The sequence below is a fragment of the Urocampus carinirostris genome, chromosome 3, assembly GCF_059441175.1.
Source record: "Urocampus carinirostris isolate Australia breed hairy pipefish chromosome 3, RoL_Ucar_1.0, whole genome shotgun sequence".
Lineage (NCBI taxonomy): Eukaryota > Metazoa > Chordata > Actinopteri > Syngnathiformes > Syngnathidae > Urocampus > Urocampus carinirostris.
Window position 1 is genome coordinate 1,939,003 of NC_142351.1, and position 22,076 is coordinate 1,961,078.

Below are 22,076 nucleotides of genomic sequence, written 5' to 3' on the forward strand. Positions count from 1 at the left end.
TTCCGACACGCCCTTCTCTTTCCGACCCTGATGGATTGCCCGCCGTTCCGTTTTGTCGGAGGGGGGGTTGAATTGGATTCATTTGCATTTATCCTCAAGGTTTCACACGGCTCGATTTGCTGGACGATCCTGAAAGACAAAGTCATTTTTGCGGACATTAAACTCATTTGATGACTGTAAAGGGACGCAATTGGTGAGCTACACCAAGTTTTTATTTTTTGGGGTATCTTATTTCAGACTGATGGTGATGTCTATTTTGAAATGGTCATCGTATCTCGAAAGTCAAGACCTTTCCAAAGATATGTGACATGATCCATTTCAGTGACTGCTTACATCGTACAGACACGTATTAGCTTCTCAACAGTCCGACGGCCCGCGGTAATGGATTAATAGCATAAAAAATACACCAAATTCCCTTGGCCAGACACCGGTTACTAAGGACCTCCTCTGGACCCAGGTGGTGCGCTAGCGAGCACCAAGCCTATGCTAACCGGCTCTGGCCCCCTTCCCCTGGGGTCACCACCTGTGGCAGGGGTAAAAGGGGTCAGGAGCATAGGGAGCCTGGCAGCAGCCAAAGAGAGGGCACTTGGTTTTCATCCGGGCTGTGGAACCATGGACCACCTCTATACCTTCTGCAGGGTCCTAGATGGTGTTTGTTCATCCAGGCTACACATGTTTTGAGGACTAGGAGAAGGCATTGGATCATGTTCCCAGGGAAACCCTACGGAGGGTGGACCAGGAGTATGGGGCACAGGACTGTCTTATCAGGGCAGTTCAGTCCTTGAATAACCAGAGACAGAATTTGGTTCACATTGCCAGCAGTAAGCCAGATTTGGTTCCAGTGGGAATTGGACTCCCCAATGCTGACCTTTGTCTGGTCCTCATCTTCTATCCATTCATCCATTATCTTCCACTTATCTGGGGTCGGGTCACGGGGGCAGGAGCCTTAAAAGGGAAGCCCATACGTCCCTATCTCCAGCTCTCACTGGAGTATGAAGCGGCTGGATAGTGACCAGCACCTCAGAGTCCAAGACCATGGTTCTCCGTCCAAGTGGAGGAGTTCAAGCATTTTAGGGTCTTGTTCATGAGTCTGAACAGGATGAAACGGGAGATCGACAGACAGATCGATGCACGGTCGGACTCTGTACTGTTCCGTCTTGGTGAAGAAGGAGCTGAGCTGATCTAGGGGTTGATCCTACGTTCCTACCCTTAACTATGGTCACCAACTGTGGGTTATGACCGAAAGAATAAGATCCTGAATCCAAGTGGCTTAAATCAGTTTTTCTCCGCAGACTGGCTGGGACCTCCCTTAGAGATCAGGTGAGAAGTTCGGTCATCCAGGGGGGACTCAGTGCTGAGGCCCTTCTCCTCTGCGCTGAGAGGAGCCAGCTGAGGTGTCTCAGGCTTCTGACAAGGATGCCTACAGGACACCTCCCTTGAGATGTTCCAGTCATGAATCACCAGCAGGAGGTCCCGGTGATGACCCAGGACATGCTGGATGGAGAGACTACATCTGAAGGCCACAGTTTAACATCTGGCTTCAATGCTTTTTGGGCAATCTCCCGCGGGAATTACAATTGCCTTCGGAAATTAACTCTCAATTACAGAAGGTGAAGAGTAAGACAGAAGGTGAAGGCAACCCACCTTTGTTGTGAGCTTCCAGTTGCGACAAGGAGTTGACGGCCACCTTGCAGGAGGAGCAGTACAGCAACTTCTTGGCTTTGTCCTCCTCTGACTCCGGGGACCCCGATGGCAGCCCAGACGGGAGCCCGGACGGGAGCCCGGATAGGGGCCCGGGCAGGAACCCAGATAGGGGCCCCGTGTCTGCAGAAGCCGCCTCGGAATCCAGGATGTCGCCACCTGGCCAAGGAGGTGCGGGTGCGCTCAGGGTGGGGCAGGTCTCAATGGGTGGGCTGGGGGGTGCGGTCAGGACAGGAACCAGGGGCTGGATTTCATCTGCGGGGACGAAAAGAGAGACAATATCAACAGAGTTTTCTATTTTAGGCAGAGGTGGTTTCGAGAGAAGGGAATAAAACGCTCACAGGTGCAAGACGCAGGTTTGCGTTTCTGAGCGACCCCCCCAAAAAATGAAAAGCTTCCAGTTCGAAATATTTCCTTCCAGATGTTTATTTGAGGTGGGAAGCTGACTTTGCGTCTCTTCTTTTCCACACCCATGTTCTACCCAGCAAAAAGTACGTCAACATTGGTGTGAAGTGAGGAATCCAACAAACAATAGCTACAGATTGACCATGTCAAAAAGACATTGCGCCTCCTACTGGTAAAAAGAACTTCATTTAGTAAAAAAAAAAATAATAATAAGCAAAAACACATGTGTTGGGACTGGCTCTTAGTTTTGGCGACATCCAGTGGACATGTTAAAAATTGGCAGTGTGTGACATGATGCATCTTATTTTTCTCTTGTGCTTCTCTATAGCATTGTCTCCTGGGACACACAAAATGATATGGGGGGCCAAGTGACAACTTTGGTATTAAAAAAAAAACTGCAGGGATATACACTGCAAAAAAGAAATTCTTGCTCCGTGGGTATTTTTATTTGATCTCTTTTCTCTGTGCAAGTACGATGAACTTCTCAACCGGCGTCTCATGCGTCCTAACCGAAGTCCGAGGTTCCGCCCTCGCTGAACCGGGCCAATGTTTTGAAAGGCTCACACGTGTTTTTGATCACGCTTACGGCACGCTCGCGCTATTCGGCTTGCGTGTCGGCCCCTCCCGGGAAAATCAGCGCCCTCCCCGCCCCCGTCCCGAATTCCCGAGGACGTCATTAAAAGGCTATTAGCGAACGGGCTGTCGCTCGATTTCGGTTTCTTGAGATGATTGTCACTTGCCGACATCGCCCCAACAGATTTTTGCTCTCCCGTCTTCCAAAATAGCGATCACGACAGTTTCCAGCTTCCCAGCTGCAGCCACAGACAGATGTTTTTTCCCAGAAGGCCTCGTTCCTCGCCCCTCTTTTGGAACACGTACAGCTTGGCCATTTCTTTGTAAATATGTGTAACCCATGTAAAATATGTATTTGCGACTGTATATTTTTGTAATGTATTTATTTTAGACACTTATTCTGATATGTTTTGCACGGGTGAACAAAAAATAAGTGGCGGAACAAACGCGGGGTGCCGAGTTTAAGTGGGGACCGCTAAAGGTGAGGGACAGACAAGGAAAGAAAAGGGGGTAAAAAGTTGGTTAGAGAAAAAGGAGTTGCATCAGCAAATGTGTTCATTTGATATATTTTTCCCACCCTTACCTTTGGAAATAAACACTTTTTTCCTTGGATTACTTTCAACGGGATCCGGACTCTGCAGGTCCGCATCAAACCTTAAGTACCGGTATCATTTTTCATTTTGCCGGCTGTGATTTTTGGACTGTGGACTTTAATGAAGGCCATTTAGTTTCAATCGCGGGACTTGAAGACAGGTTTGGGTTATTTTTGTGTTTGTGTTACATGTTTAAATGTGGGCGCGTGCGGCTTTTATACAGGTGCGGCTTGTGTATGTACAAAATCGGTTTTCCTCTTAAAATGTGGTGGGTGCGGCTTATAATCAGGTGCACTCTATAGTCCGGAATTTACAGTACTTATATGTACATATAAATTCATTTTACACATTTTACTACGACCAGTTCATTGCACTAAAAACGTTCCATTCGTGTATTTGTCTTTGGCCAATTTTTAGACATTGTGAAAGAGTTGTAAATGTTTGACTTCTCTTTCTAGGAATCAATCTATCATTGTGCTCACCTGCGCGTCATACCCAGGTCTGAAAATGGATACTGGGGATACATTTGCTTATGTTTATTTGCTGATTTCAATACAGCTTGCATAATTGTGTAAAATCACGTTGAGAAATTAATTGGCTAACTAATGTGTTAATCCGCATTTGAAACGGTCACAGTGGGCTAAATGTATTTGAAGCCAAAGTAGTTCATGTCATTTTTTTCAATACAGGCCCTCGCAGGTTGTCACAGGCTAAGGACTGTGAAAAAAAACAGCTCGTGATTGGGCAAAAGCGGTGTCAATGAAAAGGTCAGGGGCTAACGGAAGTATTGGAAATGATCTGATGATTCTGTTATTTTTAAAAGGGAGTCATGAAGCCAAACAGACAGATACAATGAGGATCTTCAAACAATGCAGGAATGTCTTTAGGCGGATTTTTTTTTCATATGTGGGCATTATGGTGTGTCTTGGAGTCAAAATTTGAAGCGCTTGGATTCAATGGACATCATGTCATGAGTAGAAGTTCCCAGCACTTTTTGAGTGAGCTATCCTGGTTTTATAGTTTCCAGGTATCTTGTTTCAGACCGATATATTTTGGAATGACGTCCTCGAGACACGACTTTGTTTGGACCCATCGGAATGTTAAGCGGTTGAAGGTCCTCCAAAATCTTCTTTTCAAGACTTTTGCCAACTCAAGACCACCTTCCCAAGGCACGCCTTCTTCGTCCCGTCCTTGTCTCAAGATCTTCCTCACCAGTCGTTTTCTTAAAGGTACTCCCAAATGTCCTTTTCGAGACTTTTGCCACCCCAAGACCGTTTTCGGGTGTCCCCTCCTCAGAAGTCCACTCTCTCTGATCTATTGTGAATATTTTTGGGGGCTTGATTCCCTTTTGATGTCTCCTTGTGTCCTGCATTTGGGTCCTTCCAAAATCCCATGTGCTGGTAAAAAACCACCCGAACGTCCTTCTCCTCGGGTACAAAAGACGAAACAAGGAAATGTGTTTGTCCGAGTCCCTGTGCCGTTTAAAAAAAGGTAGAGATGACCCAAAGGGCTGCTAAAGCCATGACGTCGGTGTCCGGGCAAACAGGAGCGGCACCGTAGCACATGGCGGGTCATACCTTGCCTTCATCCGCCGGAGATAAGATGAAGATTGGACATTCTCCTAATGACGGACGTGTTCCTTCATTACCCAGATAAAGAGACGGCTATCGTGATTATCTTCATCATTAGGGGCTAGTAACAAAATTCTAATCTTTGTTATGTCTTAGAGCAGGGGTGGGCAACTATTTGGAGTGAGTCAATAATTTGGCCCATTCCACAGACCTTTTTTTCCATTCCTAAAGATATACATATCCTATTTCTTTGTATTTGTTTTAAAATACATTTGCTTTATTAAATTGTTTTTGAAACGCTTACTATTAAAGCAAAATGATGGATTAGCTCTGTGTTTTAAGCACAACATTTGATTGTCTGTCTGTCTGACATCGTTTCTGAGCTCTCTGATCATCTTTCAGGAGCAGTTGCGTCCTTTCCTTTATATAAAGGCTCCATTGACTCCCTCGTGAATGGGTTTCATGCTACCCTGGCGAGTGTCCTGGATTCCGTGGCGCCCCTACGGCTTAAATCAGGAGCTAAAAGACGCATGCCTTGGTTGACTGATGAAACTAGATCTCTTGAACAAAAATGCAGGAAATCTGAAAGAAAATGTTACGCTACCAAGCTTGATTTAAAGGTTCTGTTGGTATTATACCAAATCATGCAACGACTTGCTCCCTCATATCTTACATATTTAATTCCCCCCCTATGTTCCGGTCTGGAGCCTTCACTCTGAAAACGCTGGTCTACTCGTGATCCCAAGAGGCAAGAAGAGATCCGCAGGTTGGAGAGCGTTCTCCATCCGGGCCCCGGTGCTGTGAAATGCAGGTTTGTTTCTTTGAATCCGCCAGAGCGCCCCTTGTCATCGCAGGAGACGGCAAATCCCAAATTCTCCGAAACCTTCCGCAAATAACAGCTCGGGAACGTCGGCCATAGCGAACTCAGAGCACAGCTGATGGCCGCGGTGAAGGTCAGCCAAAGGCTAAACTGGGCTAAGCTACGTAAACACCGCGTCCTCTTTGGTCACTGTCATCGAGATTAACCGGGGATTTGCTCTCGCGCCTCAACTTGTTCTACATCAACAATTAAAGGCGGACCGGATTTCAGAGTTGAACGCGGAGGTCAAAGAAGAAGAGTAAACACATTCCAGATGCTTCGTAGTCGTACCATCGGCCGCAGGAAATGAAAGTGATGCGTCGAAACCATTAAGTGCGTCAATAAAGTTGCGGGATTTGGAAGAATGTCTTTTAAGAAAATCTCTTTTGTTTACTCGTGGAATGGATGTGTAATTCTATCCGACATAGCTTACTGGAAAAGGCAAAACATGCCGTGATCGAATTTTGGCGGAGGAACGAGCGAAGACAAAGCGGAACCCTGTTCTGGAGAACTCGAAAACATGTTTTGATTCTAGGGCTATAGGGTCAGAAACAAATGCAATGCTAGCGTTTTAAACGGTGGGGGAGGAACAAGGAACAATGTGTTCTAAACTTAAAGAAACACAGATTTTCTTGTGCCATATAAAGCAATCCCCCAGCTCATATATATTTATACAGTGGCTTGCAAAACTACTAATATACTACTAATATAATCGTGAAATGGAACACACTTTATTAGATATTTTCAACTTTTTTAACAAATAAAAAACAAAAAGGGGGTGTGGTGGGTGTGCAAAATGATTCAATTGAATTAATACTTTGTAGCGCCACCTTTTGCTGCGATGACAGCTGCAAGTCGCATGGGATATGTCTCTATCCGTTTTGCACACGGAGAAACGGATATTTTGGCCCATTCCTCCTCGCAAAACAGCTGGAGCTCAGTGAGGTCGGACGGAACAGTAGTTTTCAGTTCTTTCCACAGATTCTCAATTTGATTGAGGTCTGGACTTTGCCATTCTAACACCTTGATACGTTTTTTTTTGGGTGAACCAGTCCATTGCAGCTTTTGGTTTATGTTTTGGATCATTGTCCTGATGGATGACCAGTCTCAGGTTTTTTCCAGACTCCGTCAGATTTTCTTCCAGAGTGATCCTGTATTTGGCTCCATCCATCTTCCCTGTCACTGCTAAAGAAAAGCAGGCCCAAACCATGATGCTGCCACCACCATGTTTGACAGTGGGGATGAGTTATGCTGCTTTACGCCACACATAATGTCTCGCATTGTTGCCAAAAAGTTCGATTTTGGTTTCTTCTGACCAGGACACCTTCTTCCACATGCTTGGTGTGTCTCCCGGGTGGCTTGCGGCAAACTTCAAACAACACTTTTTATGGATATCTTTAAGAAATGGCTTCCTTCTTGCCACTCTTCCATAAAGGCCAGATTTGTGCAGTATATGACTGATTGTTGTCCTATAGACAGACTCTCCCACCTCGGCTGTAGACCTCTGCAGTTGATCCACAGTGATCATGGGCCTCTTGCCCACATCTCGGATCAGTTTTCTCCTTGTATGAGCTGAAAGTTAAGGGGGACGGCCCGATCTTGGTCGATTTGCAGTGGTCTGATAATCCTTTCGTTTCAATATTATTGCATGCACAGTGCTCCTTGGGATGTTTAAAGCTTGGGAAATCTTTTTGTATCCAAATCCAGCTTTTAACTTCTCCACAACAGTATCTCGGACCTGCCTGGTGTGTTCCTCGTTCTTCATGATGCTCTATGCGTGTTAAACAGACCTCTGAGACTTTCCCAGAGCAGGTGCATTTATACAGAGACTTGATAACACACCAGTGGATTCCATTTATTATCATTAGTCATTTAGATCAACACTGAATCATTCAGAGATCCTTACTGAACTTCTGGACAGAGTTTATTGCACTGAAAATAAAGGGTCTGAATCATTTTGTACACCCACTTTTTTGTTTTTTATTTGTAAAAAAAGTTTGAAAATAACCAATAAAGTGTGTGACAAGATATTACAGCTTTATATCTTTGTTAGAGGTCTGAAATTGATGGATTTAAACTGTAAATCATTTATTCTACTGTTGCATACTGTGTTCTATTCTTGCTTAGTGTGTCATTCTCGCCTAGATCAATAGTAGTCATATTGTTGATACGATAACAAGACGTTGTAAGTCCAAACAGGCGTCGATACGATAAGATGTTGTTGTGAAAACAGATATCAAACTGGTTTTTTGTCACTCTCCCTCCCTTTAGCAGAAGAAACATGTAAATGAGGGCGTTCCAAATACAATAAAAAGGCAAGGACGAAATAGACTTTTTCAGAGTGTCTAGTAGACTGCAATAGGCAGACTATGGTCATCTCTCCTTGCAAGTAAGTCAAATTCACGTCTCTGTGTCTTTTTTGAGTGCAGGTTTTTGTTACACGCGTTGGGGTTAACCTAACAGAAATGTGGCAAAAGCTCACAAAGTCCAAATACTTTCGCAAGCCACTGTATATATATCTGCAGTGACTTAAGAAAAATAGTTCTTGTTTAATGCTAATAAATATAATTTTGGTAAACTAATGCAATGCTACCATTTTAAGCGATGATAGAGAACATTATGCAAAAAAGAAAACATCTGTAACCGTTTACTCCAAAACATGGCGATGAGCAAATAATGGGGGAGGAACGAGCAAAGACACTAAAATGTGACCGCCTTTACTACAAATTGGATCTGTGTTCTAGACAACATCTTGAAGAAACGTGAATAAAAATTAACGTTACGGTCCCGTTTTTTGGAAAACAAACAAAATCCTTGTATTTTAAGCAAGCAAGGATTCTGCTAAAACACAGTAAAACTTGTTTGTACTTCCAAAAAGTTCCTTGGTGTGACTTTGCTGTTTTTTAGAGTATAAAAACTGGTGAAAATTCAAACGTTTATTGAAAACATGCATCCGTCCAACCATTATCTGCACTGCTTATCCTCAGTAGGGTCGCGGGGGTACTGGAGCCCATCCCAGCTATCTTGGGGCAGTGGGCAGGGGACACCCTCAACGGCTTGCCACACAGAGACAGACAATTCGCTCGCCCATTCCCACTTAGGGACAATTCGGACCGGCCAATTTACCTGAAATGCATGTTTTCGGAACGTGGGAGTGCCCGGAGGAAACCCACGCAAGCACGGGGAGAACATACAAACTCCGCACAGCAAGGTTTGATCCCATGACACACACTATCACACACAAAATCTTTTGGGGCCCGTGGCCAACCCAGCTTTCGGATTGTTGTTGCTTATTTTTTGGAATAAAATGTGTCATGGTTGCCATGGCACCCAATAGGCCCCGCCTGTGTGGTGCCGGCTGCGGCTTGTTGACAGATTGGCTCCCTGTCTGTATTTCAACTCTGTCCTGTCAGTCCCCTTTTGTCGGTTCGTCTGCGAATCTGTTTTTACACGGCAAGCCCCTTTTTGCCTATCCCATGTTTTTGCTCCCGTTTGTCTCCCGCTACGATCTGTTTCGATCTTGCCCACGCCTGCTCTCCCGTCCTGAACTACGACCTGTTTTTGATCTCGACCACATCTACTCTTCTCTCCTGGCTTTCGACTCGTTTCCGATCCCGACCACGTTTTTGCTCTTTTATCCCGGTGACTGACCCGTTTTTTTCCGTTCCCGACACTGCCATCGCCTGTTTCCGCTCGGGTCCTGACAAAAATGTCTTTTTTTACAAGATAAAATCTTGAACTTAATATCATTAAACTTGGAATCAATCAGCATGTTTTCTGTCAACGGGAAAGAGATTTTTTTCTGGAACGAGTGAAACAACAGTCACGAAAAGCACCCACGTATCCACCGACACGCACCCAAACAGGAAGCCATCTTTAAAATTCTTTCACATGTTTCTGTTTTGTGCCGCCAGCATTTTTTTTGGCTCCGATTGAAATCCCTTTGACGGATGAAGTGCAACTGAAAGGGACCTGCTGCTCGTCTTGGACGCTCTCGAATTCCGTCTTCACAAAAGAGGGTCAAAGACACTTCCGAGTTTATGGGGATCGAATCCAGAAATCCGGGAAAATCCGCAAAAAACTAGCGTCGAGGGTGTCCCACCAAACCGGGCTGAGACCTCGAAAAAGCAGCTCGTCCCTCGCTTGAAGAAAGGGAGACTAAGAAAGAACTGCTTGGTAATGGATTTTTGGCATAAAAGAGCCAGGTCTTCCCCCGAGAATCTATACTTCTTAACGAGACGGTCATCTCCAAGGGTGATCAAGTCATGAACCAGAACAGGATCAGGACCCAAACGCGTGACGTTACTCACACAAGCCTTTATTTTACGGGAAATGGGGAGTCGTGCTCGTGAGGCAGCCCTCTGGCTGACGAGATCGATACCAATTGCCCGAGTTGATATCTGACGGATAGGGTCGATACCGGACAGGGCGGGACAGACAGGATCGATAATGAAACAGGATATCAAAAAGTAACAGGAGAAACTAGACGGGAACGAAAACTAGAGGAAAAAACAGGACAAAAATAGACGGAAAAAAATGGAAATTGAAATTAAACAGGACAAAATAAACGGGAACAATACCAACATCAGGAACAGGAACGAGTTAGAACCCACGTCTTGCGGAGCAGAAGTTCATTGAGAGACTGACAAGTGAAAAATGAGAGCACTGAGCTTAAATAGACAGAAAGCCAATCTGTCAACAAGTCGCAGCTGGTGCCACACGGGAGGGGCCAATTGGGCGCCATGGCAACCATGACAATCTAATCGCAGTGAAATTCAGCCAAAACAACAAACATCTCCTGGCTTAATCCTTTCTCTTGTCTTTGTGCAGAACCCCCAAGTGTTTCGGTTTTGGAGGATGGACCCATGTGGGGGAGGCAGGCACTGGAAACCGGGGCGCTCAAAACAAGGGATGGCATGTAAGAACAAAACTAGGATCAAAGTAACAAGTGGACAAGGAGGCACAAAGCAAGCGAGAAACCAGAAACGACAACCAAACATGGAACTGAAACCAAAAAAGCTTATGATCTGAAGATAAAGTTTGGGACTAATACAGAAAGGTTCGGGCGACAAGAATCCACCTAAGTGTCAGCGATCGGTAACAGAACCGGGTCATGGAAATGACAGCAAAGACGAAGCGGGAGACAACAAAGCTCAGGATTAAAGTTTCAAACACAAAGATGAGCCCGTCCCGACTTGCGACCCGTTTTTGATCCCGACCACCTAAGTTGAGCCCGCATTCGGAGAAAAGCCGGGAGACCGGGACGCTCCGGGACGCTGTCGACTTCTAAGAACTGACTCTGAAAATGAGACAATTGTCTTCCAATTCTTTATTTTCTGTCATGCAATTGATAAAAACTGTGAAGACCAGAACAGAAACAGGACCCACTATTCGGTGTTCGCTGGAAGCGGGAAGCAAATCGCTCTCGTACTCAGATTGTGATCCGAACCAGGAAGTGGATCTTCCATAGCGAGCGATGGTGGTGTCAGGGACGGAAAAACTGGTCGGTAGCTGGGACTGGAGAGCAAAATGCGGTCGGGGTAAGAAAGGGGTCGTAAGCCGGGACGGGAGAGCAGACGTGGTTGGGATCATAAACGGATCGCAAGTCGGGACGGGAGAGTAGGCGTGGTCGGGATCAAAACAGGTTGTAGCCGGAGACAAACGGGGCCATAAACAGGACAGGCGGGAGTCAAATTCGAAAAAGGCTTGCCTAGTATACACTGAGATTTGCAGACGTGATCGGGATCAAAATAGGTCGTAGCTGGAGACAAACGACGGCAAAAACGGGACAGGCGGGAGCCAGGGTCAAATAAGGCTAGCCTAGTATACACGGAGATTTGCAGACGTGGTTGGGATCAAAAATGGGTCGCAAGTCGGGACGGGAGAGTAGGTGTGGTCGGGAACAAAAACAGGTCGTAGCCAGAGACAAAGGGAAGCACAAACGGGACAGGCGGGAGTCAGGGTCAAATAAGGCTAGCCTAGTATACATGGAGATTTGCAGACGTGGTTGGGATCAAAAATGGGTCGCAAGTCGGGACGGGAGAGTAGGTGTGGTCGGGATCAAATAAGGTCATAGCCGGAGACAAAAGGCGGCAAAAACGGGACAGGTGGGAGTCAGGGTCGAAAAAGGCTTGCCTAGTATACACGGAGATTTGCAGACGTGGTCGGGATCAAAAACGGGTCGCAAGTCGGGACGGGAGAGTAGGCGTGGTCGGGATCAAAACAGGACGTAGCTGGACACAAACGGCGGCAAAAACGGGACAGGCGAAAGTCAGGGTCAAAAAAGGCTTGCCTTGTATCAACAGAGGTTCGCAGACAGACTGACAAAAGGAGAAAGACAGGACTGGGTTGAAATAGCAGGGAAGGCAATCCGTCAACCAGCCGCAGCTGGTGCCACACGGGCGGGGCCAATTGGGCACCATGGCAACCGTGACAAAAACATGTCACCCGTTACGCATTAAGTGTGGTATCGCAGGTCTTCTGATTTCAGACTATATACCTTACCTTGTTTGCAGTCGTGGCCCTCGGGGGCCGGAGAGGCGACGGGGGGGTCGAGGCCACCGGTCTTGTCGCCACCGTCTCGGCCGCGACTCTTTGAGGTCTCGATGCCTTTGACTCTCCTGGCGTGACGGTTGCCTTTGTAGTGGGCCTCCGCTTGGTTCTAGACGGGAACAAAACCAGGTTTAGTTCGGGATTCTCACAGGAACTATAAATACATTTGATTTTGGAACAAGTTGGCAAGGGAGCTCAGGTCTTAGGAAAACCACATCACCGCTCCCAAGACTCGAAAATAACACTGACAGTTTCAGTTTCATACGTCATTTCCACTCCCTGATCTCCAGGCGTGACTAATCGAAAAATGAGTCACGTTCAGTCTCTACCGAGTGAGGCCGAAAAAGTCAAGCGCAAAATGAGTAGCCAAGGCCAGATCGGGCACCACCTCTTATTTTCAATTTCTCAGGTCTTTACCACACCATCAACTCCAGGCATGACTAATCGATCTAACGTAACAGCTACATTATGCTTCATGATAGTCTAAGACCAAAGTTGTCATGATTACCCATGTGAATCACCGACTGCCTCGGACTCTGATTGGCTCCCTGTCACTATTTAAACCCAGTCCTGTCACTCTCCCGTTGTCAGTCCGTCTGCGAACCTCTGTTTATGCAAGGCAAGCCTTTTTCGACACTGACTCTTGCCTGTCTCATTTTTGCGTCGTCTGTCTCCGGCTACGACCTGTTTTGATCCTGACCACTTCTGATATCCCGACCAGGCTTACAACCTCTTTTTGTCCCCGGCTACGTCTACTCTCCTGTTCTGGCTTACGACTCGTGTCTGACCCAGATCACACTTTGCTCTACCAGTCGCAGCTACCGACCAGTTTTTCCATCCCTGACACCGCCATCGCTCGCTACGGAAGATCCACTTCTATGTTCGGATCACAATCCGTTTTTGCTCTTGTCTGTCTCTGGCTACAACCCGTGTTGTTCTTGACCAAGTCTGCTCTCCCGTCCTGATTTATGACCCGTTTTCGTTCCCGACATTGTCTGCCCTCCCATCCCGGCTTATGACCCGTTTCTGACCCTGACCACGTTTTTGCTCTCCAGTCCCAGCTATTGACCAGTTTTTCCGTCCCTGACACCGCCATCGTTCACTACGGAAGATCCACTTCTATGTTCGGATCACAAGCTTTTTTTGCTCTTGCCTGTCTCCGGCTACGACCGATGTTGATCTTGACCAAGTCTGCTCTCCCATCCTGATTTATGACCCGTTTTCGTTCCCGACATTGTCTGCTCTCCCATCCCGGCAACCGACCCATTTCTGACCCTGACCACATTTTTGCTCTCCAGTCCCAGCTATTGACCAGTTTTTCCATCCCTGACACCGCCATCGCTCGCTACGGAAGATCCACTTCTATGTTCGGATCACAAGCTTTTTTTGCTCTTGCCTGTCTCCGGCTACGACCGGTGTTGATCTTGACCAAGTCTGCTCTCCCGTCCTGATTTATGACCCGTTTTCGATCCTGACCACGTCTGCTCTCCTCTCCTGACTTTCAACTTTTGTTTCCGATCCTGGTTTTTGCTCTCCTATCAACCTGTTTTTCCGTCCCTGACACCGCCATCTCTTGATAAGGAAGATCCACTTCAGTGTTCATATCCAAATCCGTTTTTGCTCCCGTCTGTCTTTGGCTACAACCTGTGTTGATTTTGAACACGTCGGCTCTCCTGTCCTGGCTTTCGATTTATTTCCGATCCTGAACATGTATTTTGCTCTCCTGTCCCGGCTATCGACCTGTTTTTCCGTCCCTGACACCGCCATCGCTCGATAAGGAAGATCCACCTCAGTGTTCATATCACAATCCGTTTTTGCTCCTGTCTGTCTCCGGCTACAACCTTTGTTAATTTCGACCACGTCTGCTCCCCCGTCCCGACTTATGACCCGTTTTCGATCCCGACCACGTCTGCCCTCCCGTCCAGATTTATGACCCGTTTTCAATCCCTACCTCGTCTGCTCTCCCGTCCCGGCTAACGACCTGTTCTGACCCGACCACGTTTTTGCTCTCCAGTCCCAGCTGTCGACCTGTTTTTCCGTCCCCGACCCCGCCATCGTTCGCCATGGAAATACCACATCCGCGTCTGAGCAACCTACTCCCGCGACCAGCGATCTCTGGATCGTGTTTGCGCTCCTTTCCCTTCTTTTCTATAAAACTGTGAGTAACGTTACGCGATTGGGTCCTGTTTCATTGTAAGTGCAAGCCTTTCCTTTCTTCCAATAAAACTGAGAAACGTAACGCAATTGGGTCCTGTTTCCGTTCTGGTCCTGACCTAAGTAAATGACCACAAATGTTAAAATTGTGTGGCGAGGAAGGGTCATATCTGTTGTCAGGACCAGGACAGAGACAGGACCCACTCGCGTAACGTTTCTCATAGTTTTATTTAGAAGGGAAAGGATAGCACCCAGGATCCGGAGATCGCTGGTCGCGGGGAGTAGGTTGCTCAGATGCGGAAGTGGGACTTCTGTGGTGGACGAAAACGGTGTCGGGAAAGGACAAAACGGGTCGCCAGGGTGGAAGAGCAAAAAACGTGGTCGATATCATTAAATGGAATGTTAAACAAAATGGGAAAACAGACGTGGTCGGGATCAAACAGATCGTACCGGGAAAAAACAGGACAGGTGAAAAAGGGCTTGCCGTGTAAAAACAGAGATTCGCAGACAGACCGACAAAAGAGGACTGACAGGACAGTTGAAATACTGACAAGGAGCCAATCTGTCAACAAGCCGCAGCTGGCGCCACCCGGGCGGGGCCAATTGGGCGCCTTGGCAACCGTGACAGAAGTGAAAGTTGTATAATCATAGTGATTTCTAATAAATCTATTTTCTAAAACAACATTCCCATTTTCAATTTTAGGCATAATGTCTACACCTTGAACTCCAGGCATGACTAATCGATCCAACGCAGCAGGCGGTCTATGATTCATGTTCGGTCTCCTCCAAGTAAGGCCAAAGAAGTCGAGCACAGATGTCAGTAGCGAGCGATAAATCTGACACGGACTCTGAACGTGACACTTCTAATTTCAATTCGCATGAAGTCATTTCCACGCCCTCAACTCGTAATGTCTGGACCAGAACAGGAAACAGGAAGCAGAACCCACTCGCGTAACGTCACTCACAGTTTTATTGGAGAAAGGAGAAAGGAGCGCACACTCGATCCGGAGATCGTTGGTCGCAGGGAGGAGGTTGCTCAGTGGGACTAGCGATGGCGGTGTCGGGAACGGAAAAAGTCAAAATCAGATAGAACGAGAGGGACAAGAACAAATCGGGAGCAAAAACGCAGGAAAAACGGAGATTCTCAGACGTACCGACAAAAGGCTACTGACAGGACAGCGTTTAAGTAGTCACGGGGAGCAATCTGTCAACGAGCTTCAGCTGGTGTCCATGGGCGGGGCCAATTGAGCGCCATGGCAACTGTGACATGTAAGGCCAAAGAAGCCGACCAGAAATGCGACGAGGAAGAGCCGGTTCCGACACCACGTCTTTCGACGTGCGTAAGCCAATTTTGCACCTTTGTCATGAATTATAATAAATTTGTGTCACAGTTGCCATGGCGCCCAAATGGCCCCGCCCTTTTGGCACCAGCTGCGGCTCATTGAGGGATTGGCTTTCTGTCTCAATAAAGCTCAGCGCTTTCTTGCTTCAGTTGTCTGCCCCACAAGACATGGGTTGTGACTCGGTCCTGTTTTCCTGTGATATCTCCAGTATTGTTCCTGTTTAATTTCGGGTTCCAGTTTGTTTCCGTCTGTTTTTGTCCTGTTTATTATTTTCTGCCAAACGAACTTCTGCCCCACAGGACGTGGGTTCTGACTCGGACCTGTTTTCCTGTGATATCTCAAGTCCAGTATTGTTCCCGTTTATGTTTGTCCTGTTTTATTTCGGGTTCCAGTTTTGTTTCCATCTGTTTTTGTCCTGTTTATTATTTTCTGCCAAACGAACTTCTGCCCCACAAGGCGTGGGTTCTGACTCTGTCCTGTTTTCCTGTGATATCTCCAGTCCGGTATTGTTCCCGTTTATGTTTGTCCTGTTTAATTTTGGGTTCCAGTTTTGTTTGCATCTGTTTTTGTCCTGTTTATTATTTTCTGCCAAACGAACTTTTGCCCCACAAGACGTGGGTTCTGACTCGGTCCTGTTTTCCTGTGATATCTCTAGTATTGTTCCTGTTTATGTTTGTCCTGTTTTATTTCGGGTTCCAGTTTTGTTTCCGTCTGTTTTTGTCCTGTTTGTTATTTTCTCCAGTTTTTGTTCTAGTCTAGTTTTTCCTGTTTATTTTCGTTATCCCGATTCGTTATCGATCTCGTCGGTCTCTGGCTTCCGGTCTTTCCACGCCAGACCGGCTACCAAACGCGCATGACTCCCCATTTCCCTTAAAATAAAAGCTTGCGTGAGAACGTCACGCGTTTGGGTCCTGATCGTGTTCTGGTTCTTGACAGATATTGAGGTTTTCGTTGTTATTTATGAGAATGACGTCCTTATTCCAAGCCATGAATCATTCTCCCAAAAAAACCTCATCACCATCTTCATTAAAACAGATGAGGAAATAATCGTCCTGACATTTATTTTGGAATCCTGCTTTTTGCAGCCAGTAAACGTCTAATCAAGTGTCATTGACTTCATTTTCAGACTCCAATGAAATCACGTCGTCTGTCTCGTTATTGTCACGACCGGCACACGGGGAAACCCAATCGCGTAACGTTTCTCACACTTTTATTCAAAGAAAGAGGAAACCAGGTCGATAGCCCGGATAGGAGAGCAAAAACCTGGTCGGGGTCAGAAACGGGTCGTGAGTCGGGACGGAAGAGCAGACGTGGTCGGGATCAAAAATGGGTGGCAAGTAGGGATGGGAGAGCAGACGTGGTCGGGATCAAAACGGGTCGTAGTCAAAGACAAACGGGAGCAAAAACAGGACAGGCAAGAGTCAGGGTCGAAAAAGACTTGCCTTGTCAAGGAAACAGAACCCAATTGCATAACGTCTACCACAAGTTCTATTGAAGGAAAGAGGAAGGGCTTCGCTCGACACGGGAAGCAAGTCGCTCTCGTACTCGGATTGTGATCCGAACACGGAAGTGGATCTTCTGTCGCGAGCTATGGCGGTGTCAGGGGCAGAAAAACAGGTCGATAGCCAGGACAGCAAAAACGTGGTCGGGGTCGGAAACGAGTCGTAAACCAGAACAGGAGACGTTGTGAGGGACAAAGGGAGGTTAGAAGTCTTGTTCACTTTTCTCTCTCTCTTTCTCTCTCTCACTCTCTCACTCTCACTCTTTCTCTCTCTCACTCTTTCTCTCTCTCACTCTCTCACTCTCACTCTTTCTCTCTCTCACTCTCTCACTCTCTCACTCTCTCTCTCACTCTCTCTCTCACTCTCTCACTCTCTCTCTCTTACTCTCTCTCTTACTCTCACTCTCTCACTCTCTCTCTTACTCTCACTCTCTCACTCTCTCTCTCTCTCACACTCTCTCTCTCTCTCTCTCTCACACTCTCTCTCTCACTCTCTCTCTCTCTCTCTCTCTCTCTCTCTCTCTCTCTCTCTCTCTCTCTCTCTCTCTCTCTCTCTCTCTCTCTCTCTCTCTCTCTGTTTAATCTACTAGTCCGACCCTCATTTTTCAAGCAGTTCATCTCCCCCTAGCCCCCCCGCCGACCCACCCGAGCTCAAACGTGTCGGAGAGCCGGCTCAGAAGATCAGAAGGAGATCTATTTAGCGGTCGGGGGAGGCTCTCGCCGGCTCAAAATAAAAGACATCTATCAACCTACTCAAACCTTTTCAGCACGCTAGCTATTTATAAAATGATATCGCCACCACAAAGACGGACATTACAGTCCGGCTTAAATGAAGCAAATACATTGAATCCGCGTCAAAATATCAGCTACAATAGTAAAGACCACGACTCCATTTGAAAGAAATACGTATCCGCGTTCCGCCGTAGTTCGGTTTGATTTATCGGAAAAAAAAATCATTTGGACTATTAATCATTAAATACTTAAAATAATACCAAAACTAATTTACAGTTCTCCAATTTGCTACTGCTGCTAAGAAACATTTCTGCGTATGTTGGAATGCAGCAATGGACCGCGAGATTGCAACGTGTCCCATCCAATACAATGCACTGAACACTTTCCTGCGATCTACCCGCACGACCCGAGTGATCCACCGGTAGATTGCGATCTACGTCATGAGAATCTTTGATGGAATACAACACCATCATACAAGGAAAGTCAAACTACAGTGGACATTTATTGTTTAATAGAAAATATTCTGCAGGACTATTTCATTCCATAGTGTCAAGCATGTTTAATTTGTGCAATTGAATTCACCTACGTATACAGTACGTTCCAAGACGACTATTGAAATAATAACATATAGAGTATATCATTCCTAATAATATTATGTTTTTTTTAAATTGCAGACGTGGTGCTATTTCAATGAAGGTGAAGGCCCAGTCTTGATGTCCTCAGCAGTCAAGCAGTGAGGAACCCTCAAGGGTGAGTCTCTTGTACGCTCGCTGGCTTCTTTCAAACTGAATTGCGAGTCTTCAGGTCACCTCCCACCCCTCTGACTGGCTTGTTCCTTTGTATTCTCACACCGAAATGTTATTAGATTACTTAGTCAGTCATGCTTGAATTAAAGCATAGTATTCAGTTCACATGTTCTGACTGTCACGGTTGCCAGGGCGCCCAATTGGCCCCGCCCATGGACAGCAGCTGAAACGCGTTGACAGATTGCTCCCTGTGACTACTTAAACGCTGTCCCGTGAGTCGCCTTTTGTACTCCCGCGACCGACGATCAACAGATGGAGTGTGTGCTCCTTAGGGTCACGGGGGTGCTGGAGCCCATATCAGCTGTCTTCGGACAGTGGGCAGGGGACAGACAATTCACTCGCTCATTCACACCCGGGGAGATTTCGGTTAAGCCAATCAACTTGACACGCATGTTTTTGAAAGGTGGGAGGAAACCAGAGTGCCCGGAGGAAACCTACACAAGCATGGGGAGAACGTGCAAACTCCACACCGTAAGGTTCGATCTCACGACCTCAGAACTGTGCCGCACACGCGCTAACCACTGCGCCGCCGTGCTGCCCTGTTTATTCATACCATCCATCCATCCATTATCTACACGGCTTATCTTCAGTAGGGTCACGGGGGTGCTGGAGCCCATCCCAGCTATCTTTGGGCAGTGGGCAGGGGACACAGACACAGACAACTCGCGCTCTCATTCACACCTAGGGAGATTTCGGTTAAGCCAATCAACCTGACACGCATGTTTTTGGAAGGTGGGAGGAAACCAGAGTGCCCGGAGGAAACCTACACAAGAATGGGGAGAACATGAAAACTCCACACAGGAGTTTCGATCTCACGACCTCAGAACTGTGCCGCACACGCGCTAACCACTGCACCGCCGTGCTGCCCTGTTTATTCATACCATCCATTCATCCATTATCTGCACGGCTTATCCTCAGTAGGGTCACGGGGGTGCTGGAGCCCATCCCAGCTATCTTTGGGCAGTGGGTAGGGGACACAGACACAGACAACTCGCTCTCTCATTCACACCTAGGGATGATTTTTGTTAGGCCAATCAACCTGATTTGCATGTTTTTGGAATGTAGGAGGAAACCCTCGCAAGCACGGGGAGAACATGCAAACACCACACTGCGCCGACGTGCTGCTGCCTTGCCATAAATCCTATTTGATTTGTCTTACTAGGGGATTTTATTGTCTTTCTGTGTGCTAAATGTTTTTACAAAACGCTCTACATATAAATTGGATTTGATTTCATTGGGCGCGCGATACCGCTCGGGAAACGATAACCGGGTCATAAAATTTTCTCAATAAAATTTCGGGAGAGCGGCCAATCGGGGAGAGAGTGTGAGTGCTGCATTTGAGTGTTTGTTGTCTTTGGGGTCCTGGATGGAACAAAGCCCTATTAAAAACGCTTGGACCGGGTTCAATGGCGCGCCACTAAAACGCCCATTGTCTTTCATGGGGCAGATGTTCCTGCTCGGATCGCCATAAAAACGTCGTCAATCGGCTCCGGTAAAAAAAACTAAAGAAAAAAAATCTGCTACAAGTTATCTTTAGCCCGGGTGGCGGACGTTGAGGTTAGCTTTTATGGCTTCCTTTGATGCGACGCTACTTTGAAACAAAGGGAATTCCTTTCGGGGTCAGAAGCCGGGCAGCCGGAACAGAATTCCTACCTCGGAATTGAAGCGGATCTGGCAGACGTCGCAGGAAATGACGGGCCGTTTGGTCTTGATGGGCGGAAGTCCGAAGGTGTGCTGGATCACGGCCTTCTGGACCGGGTCCATCTGATGAGGGAAAAGGACAGAAATTCAAGTCTTTGCATCTTCCTACGTTACGAAAAGACCAGGAAACTGCTAACATCAGGCCTGAAAGGTCAATCATTACGTTCGGGTTCGAGTTTTTTCTCAATAAATACTTTTTAGATTGGATTGGGCTGCTTGGAGAGGTCCGTGGAGGTCGGGCCTGAAAGGTCAATCATTACGTTCGGGTTCAGGTTTTTTCTAAATAAATACATTTTAGATTGGATTGTGCTGCTTGGAGTGGTCCGTGGAGCCGCAGTACTCCATTTGACCCCACAGAAGCAGATGTTTCTGGATTTTGTTGTTTTTTATTAGGGATGTCTTGACACCTTGAAACATACGATGCCGAAAGTACAACTCTACATTTTCACAGAAACCGGCTAAGCCGCTTCGGAACCTATAAGTGACATATAAGCGCACGGTCGGGCCTGAAAGGTCAATCATTACGTTCGGGTTCAGGTTTTTTCTCAATAAATACATTTTAGATTGGATTGGGCTGCTTGGAGTGGTCCGTGGAGCCGCAGTACTCAATTTGACCCCACAGAAGCAGATGTTTCTGGATTTTTTGTTTTTTATTAGGGATGTCTTGACACCTTGAAACATACGATGCCGAAAGAACAACTCTACATTTTCACAGAAACCGGCTAAGCCGCTTCGGAACCTATAAGTGACATATAAGCGCACGGTCGGGCCTGAAAGGTCAATCATTACGTTCGGGTTCAGGTTTTTTCTCAATAAATACATTTTAGATTGGATTGGGCTGCTTGGAGTGGTCCGTGGAGCCGCAGTACTCAATTTGACCCCACAGAAGCAGATGTTTCTGGATTTTTTGTTTTTTATTAGGGATGTCTTGACACCTTGAAACATACGATGCCGAAAGAACAACTCTACATTTTCACAGAAACCGGCTAAGCCGCTTCGGAACCTATAAGTGACATATGAGCGCACGGTCGGGCCTGAAAGGTCAATCACTACGTTCAGGTCGGGCCGGGCTTCTGTTTTTTCTAAATAAACACATTTTAGATTGGATTGTGCTGCTTGGAGAGGTCCGTGTTTGGGAGCTGCAGTACCCAATTTGACCCCACAAAAGCAGAGCGCTTTAGAGCATATGGAATGCAAACTAACTCTCCGAACAAAACATGAAAAAAAGACAACACGGGACATATTGGAATACCAACAAGTTCTAACTGAAAACACACGAAGCGGACGCAGGGAACATAATTATGGGTGGATAGAACAACTCCATAATGTACCAAAAAGGTCTAACAGAACAAAACATGACATAAAGGTGACACAAGAAACATTCCAACAGGTGGACAGAATAACAAAAGTACCATGATGATTGGAACATGAAATATAATAAAGGCACACCAACTAATTGTAACTTACTCTAACTGAACAAAACGTGAAATAAACGTGCAAAAAAATACTGAATTGACTGAAAATAATTGCAAAACGGCAATGAGTAATCAGGAGAGACATGGATGAGGTATAGAGAAAAACAATA

The 22,076-nt window shown here is 46.6% G+C and overlaps 2 protein-coding genes across 4 annotated transcripts in view; one reads left to right on the forward strand and one right to left on the reverse strand.

Annotated features, from left to right (window-relative positions):
* Window positions 1-22,076, forward strand: part of LOC148368257 (uncharacterized) — a 541,253-nt gene that overhangs the window by 381,701 nt on the left and 137,476 nt on the right. The gene's annotated exons all lie outside the window — the stretch shown is intronic.
* Window positions 1-22,076, reverse strand: part of LOC148368268 (zinc finger protein 385A-like) — an 85,637-nt gene that overhangs the window by 9,056 nt on the left and 54,505 nt on the right. For all 3 annotated transcript variants that reach the window (XM_088330246.1, XM_088330247.1, XM_088330248.1), the window contains 3 exons: window positions 20,444-20,554; window positions 12,207-12,363; window positions 1,645-1,956 (listed from right to left, as the gene is read on the reverse strand). In XM_088330246.1, the coding sequence (XP_088186372.1) occupies window positions 1,645-1,956; window positions 12,207-12,363; window positions 20,444-20,554 (580 nt within the window). The remainder of the gene's footprint in view (window positions 1-1,644; window positions 1,957-12,206; window positions 12,364-20,443; window positions 20,555-22,076) is intronic.